The sequence below is a fragment of the Asparagus officinalis genome, chromosome 3, assembly GCF_001876935.1.
Source record: "Asparagus officinalis chromosome 3, Aspof.V1, whole genome shotgun sequence".
Taxonomy (NCBI): Eukaryota; Viridiplantae; Streptophyta; class Magnoliopsida; order Asparagales; family Asparagaceae; genus Asparagus; species Asparagus officinalis.
This window is the reverse complement of record NC_033796.1, coordinates 7748900-7758816: the sequence shown is the minus strand read 5'-3', so window position 1 is coordinate 7758816 and position 9917 is coordinate 7748900. Positions and strand designations below refer to the sequence as shown.

The 9917-nt window shown below is 35.9% G+C and overlaps 1 protein-coding gene across 1 annotated transcript in view; it reads left to right on the top strand.

Annotated features, from left to right (window-relative positions):
- LOC109834571 overlaps positions 1–9917 on the top strand; it is a 24311-nt gene that overhangs the window by 10323 nt on the left and 4071 nt on the right. The window contains exon 3 of the mRNA XM_020402606.1: positions 9582–9761. Coding sequence (XP_020258195.1) covers positions 9582–9761 — 180 coding nt within the window. The remainder of the gene's footprint in view (positions 1–9581; positions 9762–9917) is intronic.

Here is a 9917-nt window from a genome sequence, read left to right as displayed (position 1 = left end):
GCATCGATGCCTGCATCGATGCCAGATTACTGTAGCGCGCGTCAATGGCTGATTTTGCTTGTCTTGGGGCTCAAGTTTGATCCAATGGCTCTCATTCACTGATGTTTACTATAAATAGGGGTAGAGAGTGAGGGGTTAGAGGTGTGAAAATTTTTGTAACTCCTTTTGGAGAGGAGGGCTACTCTTAATTGAGAAGGCCTTCCAAAAATTGTAACTTTAGTTGCAATTAATAATAATAATTTTTTCACCACTTTAAATTTTTCTCTTCTTCTCTTTGTTGGATGATGAAGATGAAGATGAAGATGGAGAATTATTTGAAGGTTTGCATTTCTTTCCTTTTTTTCTTTTATTTCCTTTTTATTGCTTATTAGTGTAGATTTATTTCTATGCTTGTAGTTTAGATTTTATTTTCTTGTTAAATAGCCAAGAGGCTAGAACCCTCTTGCCTTAGATTTATTTTATGCTTATAGAATAGATTTATTTTCTTGCATTTAATTCTTGCAATTTTATTTTGTAGTTTAGATTTTACAATTTATTTTGTAATTAGATTTTAATTTCTTATACTATTCACCTTGAGGCTAGAACCCTCTTGGGTTTAGTTTTTCTTTTTGTTTATTTTTATTTTGTTTGATTCGCCTTTAGGCTAGAACCCTCTAGGGAATCACTCTTTTCTAAGAAGTGGGTTCAATTTTAGATTATCCATATCTATAATTGAATCCACCATCTTTAATTTCTTGTATTTTCTTTTATTCTAGAATTTTGTTCTTCATTCTTGATTTTTTATTTGTTTCTTGATTTTATTCATTTTTTCCTTCTCACCTTATTGATCATACTCATTCTTTTTCAAATCCACTCTCACTTACACTTGCACCTATTCACACACCATTTTCACTCTCTCAATCTCTTCACAATCACATTCACTTATCACTCCTACTTGTCACGCACACAACATAAGAACCGATTTTATATTTTCTCCTACAAAACACCTTCCTCGTGGGATCGATATCTTAAATACTATAACTTGACACGGTTGTGTACTTGCAACCTTTTTGGTACATGTTTATGCCGCATCAAATTCATAATGACAATTATGATTGTAATGTTAACTGGTTTAAATGTTATTGTAAATGTTGTATGCACTAATGCCTGAAGGTGAGGCAATCAATAGACGCGTTACAACGCATTGTGAGGGCCGTGTCTCAGCAAGTCAGACGAATCTCGTCAAACGAACCTCGTCGAATTAACGAATGTCGTTAAACGGGCGAACCTCGTCTAACGAGTAAACCTCGTCGAACAAGCGAACCTCGTTAAACGGGCGAACCTCGTCTAATGTGTGAACCTCATTGAACGAGTGAACCTCGTTAAACGGACGAACCTCGTCGAACATGTATCAACAGACGAACCTCGTCAATAAGACGAACCTCGCCAGACGGGCGAACCTCGTTAACCAAACGAGTCTCGTCGAATTGACGAACCTCGACAAATAGAGGAGCTTCACCTGAACTCGAGAACGCTAGAGTTACACCCTAGTGCAAGTGCGTAGCTTGTCCGCATGCTGCAAAGGAGCCTATGAGGCAACCTTCATGGCGACCATAGTGATAGCCAATGTGGCGCCAAAGGGCGTCACCTCGTCCCGATGCCTTCGTGGAAAGTGCAAAGTGTGCCTACAAAGCGCCTCTTAGCGCCTCAGCCCAATTAGCTCCGATCACCGGCCCATTGGCCTATAAGCCCATGACCCATGACCCACTAGAACTTATGAGAAATTAAATAAAATAAAACACTTCTCGGCTTGTCATTGGTAAGCCTCGAACAGAGGACCTTTCGAAACACTAAAACTTTTACTTTCCACTAGACTACTAAGCATTTATGAAAGTACTTGTAATTAATATATATAGTTTGAAAACTCATTTTGGAAAGCGGTTTTGACCAAAAAATTCAAGAATTCCCCACAAGTTTTTCAACTAGTGTCGTGTAACGGTGCATTGTTTCAATCGCTGTGCATAAGGTAGATGTCGTAAGGACTTGAATCCCCTTAGATCAACTGAATAAAAGGTAGATGTATGGTGTCACAGAGACTTGAACCAGCACATGTCTAAAATCTAGCGACCGCACAAGATCAAACTCATCTGTGATAGTTTTCACTTTGAACCACACTTGTCTTTGCCTTTGCCTTGCACATTTATAGCCCTGTGCATTTCCTGGTTTTTGCTAGGGTTCTAGATATCTTTCCACAATACATCATTGGAGACAATCAAATCTCCACCCATACATAGGTGAGTTCTTTAGGTATGTTTCCTATCAAACATCCCGCATCTGAAATGCTTTGAACTCATTAAGGCTTAAGAGCCATCTTCTCTCATGATAAGATTCTAGGTGTCATTTAGACGTGTTTCCTATCTAACACACCGTATCTGAAATGCGTTGGACTCATTAAGGCTTAACAACCAACCCCTTTATATGATAGAATTATTAGTGAGTTTTTTAAGCATGTTATCCATCCAACATCCCGCATACAAAATTCTTTGGACTTATTAAGGCTTAACAACAATCCTCTTTACATGATAGGATTTTACTTATAAATCTTACTTGATTTTTGAACCAATCATCTGGTCATTATTAACGTAAACTTTGAGCTAATAACTTGATGTAAATGATAAGTATCTGTAAGATTCATCAAACTTTGTAAATCTTACTTGACTTTTGAACCAGTTATCTTATTATTAGTAGCGTAAGCTTTGAACTAATAATTTGATGAACATGGTAAGTATTTGTAAGACTCATAAAACTTTGAGACCCATTCCAACAGACGTCCTTTCGACTATGTTCTTTTTCAGATATTTAGTCAAAGGATCAGCAACATTTTCTTAAGACCGGACGTCAATCATAGAGATGACTCCTTGACAAATGAGTTCTCTCAAATAGCCATGCTTCAGACAAATGGTCCGTTTCTTTCCATTGAACAACGAGTTCATTGTTATAGTGCTCATTGCCTGATTATCACAATAGATAGTAATTGTGCCTTACAATTCTGTCAATGAAAGGTCTCGGAGAATACAACTGAGCCACCCAGCTTTATTTTCTACAGCACAGAGTGTGAAGAACTCAGATTTTATCAATGACTGTACAATCATTGTCTGCTTCTTAGACTTCCACGAGACGGCATCTACACCCATGGTGAAGACAAAATCTACAGCAGATCTGCAGTCATCTGGTTCTGAGCACCAGCTCGTATCTGAATAGCCTTCGATTATAACCGAATATATACAGTGTAGAATAGACCCAGACTTGTAGTTCCTTTTAAGTATCTCATCAATCTCTGAACAACATCCCAATGAAGCTTTCCAGGATTACTTGTGAATCTACTAAGCAATCATACAACGAATACTATATCTGGCATGGTGCAGCTCATCACGTATTTAAGACTCCTAATAATCTTTGAGTATCTTATATGCTCTACTAGTCTTCCAATGTCCGGTCGAAGCTTCTTATTGTAATCATACGGTACTAACATTTCTGGCAGGTTATAGTAGCCATATTTTCTTAGCATGCTTTCGATATAATAAGATTGGAACAATCCAATACCCTCCTTAGAGTATATGATTTTGATTTCGAGAATCACATCCACAGTTCCAAGGTCCTTCATACTGAACTTTGTCAAGAAATTTTTTTTGGTAGATGTTACTATCTCCAAATCACTCTCGATGATGAGCATACCATCCACATAAAGATAGATAACCACCACATTTCCTTCAGTGACCTTGATATATAGGAACTTATCAGATTTACTGACTTGATACTCATTATTGCGAACAACCCCATCGAACTTCTCATGTCATAGTTTCAGTGCCTGTTTATGTCCATATATAGACTTAACAAGTTTACAAACTTTACCAACTGGAGCATCAAGTCCTTCTGATTTTTCTATGTAGATCTCTTCTGTGAGATCTCCATTGAGAAAGGCAGTCTTCATATCCATCTGATGTATGACGAGTCTTTTTATCGCCGCCCATATGATAAGCACTCTGATGGTAGTAATTTTTCAGACTGGTGCATAAATATCAAAGAAATCTATTCTTTCTCTCTGAGAGAACCCTTTCGCCACCAGTCTTGCTTTGTACTTCTCAATAGTACCATTAGAATGAAGCTTTTTCTTGAAGATTCACTTGCAACTGATAGGTTTTGCACCTTCAGGTATACCCACCAACTCCCACGTGTGATTTTGGATCAATAAATCCATCTCATCATCTATAGCTTCTTTTCACAGGAGAGTGTCTGTTGATTGCATTGCTTCTTGGAAAGTCTGTGAATCTCTTTCCACATTATAGGTGATGAAGTTATTTCTAAAATCTTTCTATCTCCTTATATGCTTGGAAGATGGTTTAATAACTTCTTCATCATTGACACTTTTAGTTTCTTGCAGAACTGGCTCCTCTGGTGCATCTGACTACCAATATTTTCTAGTATATATTTGAATAACAAACCTTTATTCTTGATAAACTTATCCTCAAAGAATTCTTCATCCCGAGCTTCAATGACGGAGTTGGTTTCAAGGTCCAGGAACCCGCAAGCATCGCTATCTTCAGCAAAGCCAAGAAACACACATATGTTTGCTTTTGGTCCGAGCTTAGGCTTTCTGATATCTGAAACTCGAACATATACGAGACATCCCCACACTTTGAAACCATCTAAAGAATCTGGATATCCCAACCATAAATGATGAGGGGCATCAGTTTTGGAATAGGGTACTCTATTCAGAATCCAGTTTGCCATCAGCAAAGCATCTCCCTGATAGCATGTAGGTGGACCAGATATGATTAGCATCAAATTTACCACCTCGGTCAATGTGCGATTCTTCCTTTCTGTAATTCCATTAGATTGCAGAGAATACGAAGCGGTAGTTTTAACAATGATTCAATGCTCTTAAAGTATGTTTCTGACTCCTTAAATCGGTACTCTCCTCCTCTGTTGCTCCTTAGTCTTTTCACCTGAAGTCTAAACTGCTTCTCGACTCGAGTCCAAAACTCGACAAACTTGTTGGGGCTTCATCTTTAGATTTCAGCAGGTAGACGTGATAGAAACGAGAATGATCATCAATGAATGTGATAAAGTACTTCATGTCGCCTCGAGTGACGAAGCTTTTGAAGTCACAAGTATCTGAATGAATTAGATCCAATAGGTTGATGCTCCTTGTGACGCTTGGAAATGGCTTTCTTGTCAGCTTTGCTTGTGTACAGACTTCACGCTTCTCAGGTTTGTTCCCCCCATATTTCAGAAGTAATCCTAACTTTTTCATACTAGATAGCTTTCTATAATTTACATGTCCCAGTCTATTGTGCCATAATGCAGAGGAATAAGCAAAAGAGGATACTTTATTTATAACTGAGTTGGATATAATATTACTGATCTTATATATGCCATCAGTACAATACGCATTGTCAACGTACATCTTCTTAAAAGATAATACAACATTTCCTCCTTAGAAATCCAGCCTCATACCAGCATCACATAGTAGGCTTCCAGAGACTTAGTAATTGAGGAAACATGTTTCACATCTTTCAATGTGAGTCTTTCCAAAAAAGAGTCATCACCATGTCCTAGTTCCAAGAACATGAACTACAGAACGATCAGCTATTGATATGTTTTCTTTGACAACAACATAAGAAGAGGGCAAATCTCTGTTGGAGCAGACATGATAGGTAGCACCTGTATCTAACCATCAACCAGAGACGTTGTTGGAAGTTGTCACTTGAAATAGCATAACAACACAATTATCAAGTTGATTAACATTGTGTGATGTTCTCTTCTTTGGTGCTTTGCAGCTCTTGGCAAAATACATTTGTTTCCCACAATTGAAGCATTTGTCACTCTTCTTGAAATCTTTCTTCTGAACTTTTAGTTCTTTGGGTTTTGATTCTTCTTTTTGTTGAAAGACTTCTTCTTCTTCTTGGCAGAAAAATCGGTACCCTTATCAGAGTTAGCAGCCACCATGTTAGCAGATGCCTTCTACTTAGCAGCCACCATGTTAGCAGCCACCATATTAGCAGATGCCCTCGATCTAAAAGACTTTTCGATCAAGACAAAAGATCTCCTTGATCTCAGAACATTCGGTTCAAAATCTTTCGGTTTCAGGCAAAATACCTTCAAGCATAGGTTCTGCAACAGGAGTTCCTTCAGCACAAGCTCTGCACCAGCAGCAGCACAATAGCACTATGTCTCCAAGAGCTCTCAAATTCGCATGTCCAAGCACACCTCAAAAGCTGCCCAATGGGCACTATTTATAGGCCTACAAGGCAAGCTCAAGAGTCACATACAATCAATGTGATCGTTACAATTCATAATGAAAATTATGATTATAACGTCAATTGATTTAAATGCTATTGTAAATGCTGCATGCATTAATGCCTAAAGGCGAGACAATCAATAGATGCGTTACAACGCATCGTGAGGGTCGCGTCTCAGCAAGTCAGACGAACTTCGTCAAACGAACCCCGTCGAACTGACGAGCCTTATCGAATTAACGAACATCGTTAAATGGGCGAACCTCATCTAACGGGCGAACCTCGTCGAATGAGCGAACCTCGTTAAACGGGCAAATCTCGTCTAAAGTTTGAACCTCGTCGAATGAACGAACCTCGTTAAATGGGCGAACCTCCTCAAACTTGTATCAACAGATGAACCTCGTCAATAAGACGAACCTCGTCAAACGGGCGAACCTCGCCAACCAAACGAGTCTCGTCGAATTGACGAACCTCGACAAATAGAGGAGCTTCGTCTGAACTCGAGAACGCTAGGGTTGCACCCTAGTGAGAGTGCGTAGCTCGTCCGCATGCTGTGAAGCAGCCTGCGAGGCAACCTTTGCCTCCGTGCGAAGTGCACCTACAAAGCGCCTCAGCCCGATTAGCCCCGATCATCGGCCCATTGGCCCACGAGCTCACGGCCCACAACCCACTAGAACTTATGAGGGATTAAATAAAACAAAACACTTCTCGGCTTGTCGTTGGCAAGCCTCGAACAAAGGACCTTTTGAAACACCAAAACTTTTACTTTCCAGTAGGCTACTAAGCATTTATGAAAGTACTTATAGTTAATATATATAGTTTGAAAACTCATTTTGGAAAGCGGTTTTGACCAAAAAATCCAACACCATTTTGTATTGCGCTCTTCTATCCGTGCTTAGCATAACTCAAACAGTGACATTTGGTTTATACATATTTATACTCAATTTTCAACTTCATCATTTAGAAGATTACCTTTACCTTCTTGCAACAAAAACACACATTTTCCTTGGTTAATACGTACAATAAAATTGTAACATTAGTTACTTTATTTAGGTAATTAAGGATCTAAAGAAACATGTACATGGCAATTGCATTATATATACACAGCACACCACACACACAGACACACACCACACACACACACACACACACACACACCATATATATATATATATATATATATATATATATATATATATATATAATATAGTATATATATATGTGTGTGTTGTGTGTATATATATATATATATATGTATATATATACATATTATAGATATATATCAATATATATATATACACACACACACACAACCGACACGGACCACAGCACCACATATATATATATATATATATATATATATATATATATATATATATAATATATATATATATATATATATAATAAATATAATATATATATATATATACACACGACATCACATCACACATATATATATATATATATATATATATATATATATATATATAAGTATAATATATATATATTATATATATATATATAATATATATATATATTATATATATTATATATATATATATATTCTTAAAATGAACATCCAGATATACGAACCGTATCAGCTAGTTGAGCCTGATTAATGTATCTGTAACCATATCTATAACCATATCCGAGTAAAAAGAAAAAATCATATTCGAAACCGAAACCGTATCTAGTTAGTTTCAAATTTTGAAATAATGATTTAAGCAACTTCAAAGTACACAAATTATTATGATGCGGACATGATAAAAAAATAGAAAATTACCAAAGAAATAAAAGTGGTGAAGGTAAAAAAAACAAGAAAAACGGAAAAAACGATATAGTGATATTAAAAAAATTTGTTTTTTAAATATTTTTAATTTATTGAAAGTTTTAATTTCATTTCATGAGAACCTTGAGGTGGATAATGGATTAGTGGTCCATGTATGGACCGATAGATGCATTACCTCATTATATTGTATTTTAAGAAGTAAAATGAATGCATTAGATACTTTCTCAAAATAAAGGATTCTGGTTTTGATGGAAAATGGACTGAATTAATGCACATAAATGTGGGGTTGAAATGGTGTAATACTTCATTTTTTTGCTAAATCCTTAATTGAATACCATTTCAAGCAAGCCTTGGTGCTTAATTAGAAAAAAATGGAAGGACATGGATCTCCTTTATAAATAGGTTTTGGATTCTCCTTTATAAATAGGTTTTGGATTCATACACATCATTTGTACCAATGGGTTCTTATAGTTTCCCTGGCTTTGTCTATATATTGCTTCTCTCTCTTTTGCTTAGCAAAATAGTGAGTTTTCTATCGTAGAATTGTTTTTGAATCTATATATGACCAAATCTGTTGCGGCTAATGGTATATATGTCACATTTTATCTTTATACATTATGTGTGTATGTGTTTTTCAAATCTGTTGCGGCTAATGGTATATATGTCACATTTTATCTTTATACATTATGTGTGTATGTGTTTTTCCCCTTTCGTATGCATATGTATATGGTATATATATGTCACATTTTTTTAATAAACTTACAAGTGCATTCTTCCATAATAAGTGATATGTATATGGTATATATATGTCACATTTTTTTAATAAACTTACAAGTGCATTCTTCCATAATAAGTGAATGTACTTTATCAGTTTATTGAAGCGCAAATTTACTGATCAATAATGAACATATTTCATGCTTAATTCTATCTAAAATTAATAAAGAAGTAAAATAGACAAAAACTTGACATGTTCCATAATCGGTTTAATGTTTTTAGATTAAAAACATATCTTAATAAGCAACTAACACACCTTAATTAAAGAGAGAAACGCACTAAGCTATCCTTATTATGTTTGGATAAATTCTTTGTATGTGTATGGTTTTGCTTTTTCCATAAAAATTTAGTGAAGATGTATGCATGAATGACAGAGAATGTACACGATTGCTAGTACGCAACTATTTGTCTCATTTAATTGTAGTAAATGCCATCCAAAACATACAATTCGAGCTATAAACATATAGACCTTTGGCTGTGCGCATATGAAAACGTTACACAAATATGGTAGTTTTCTTTTTAAGCTTTTATTATTAACGGCCAGAAGAACGGTAATCACATGAGGTCGAAGATACCTTTACCAGAGAGGCGTAGAACTTCACATCATTCATTCTCATCGTATTCTATTATGGTCTAAATATATATTGAACTTAGTATTAATGCATTTAATTACTCTTTGACTTCACATTTTTTTTTCATGTGTAGCTCATACTACTCCTTTATGTGCCTTTGTTATACAGAATGGGTCTCTCTTAAATCTGGATAGCAGAAAAGCTTTCTCAAATGAAACTCTACATTTATCACTTGGAGAACAACATATTACAAAACTTGCTCATGGGTTACAAAATATTGAAAGATCTGTGAGGGATTCACTACTTTCTAACTTCGCAACAAAGAAAGATCCAACGGCTATTGTTGATGTATGTCATCTTCCTTATTCTTTTTATCTTTTGTGGATTAATCGATGAAATGGCAAGAAGTTGTTTGTTTGCTAAGTTATGGTGGAGTCTAAGTCTGATAAATGTTTCTCCCAAATCACAAAGTAAGAAAAGAAAACAGAAATACAAAGCCCCCCC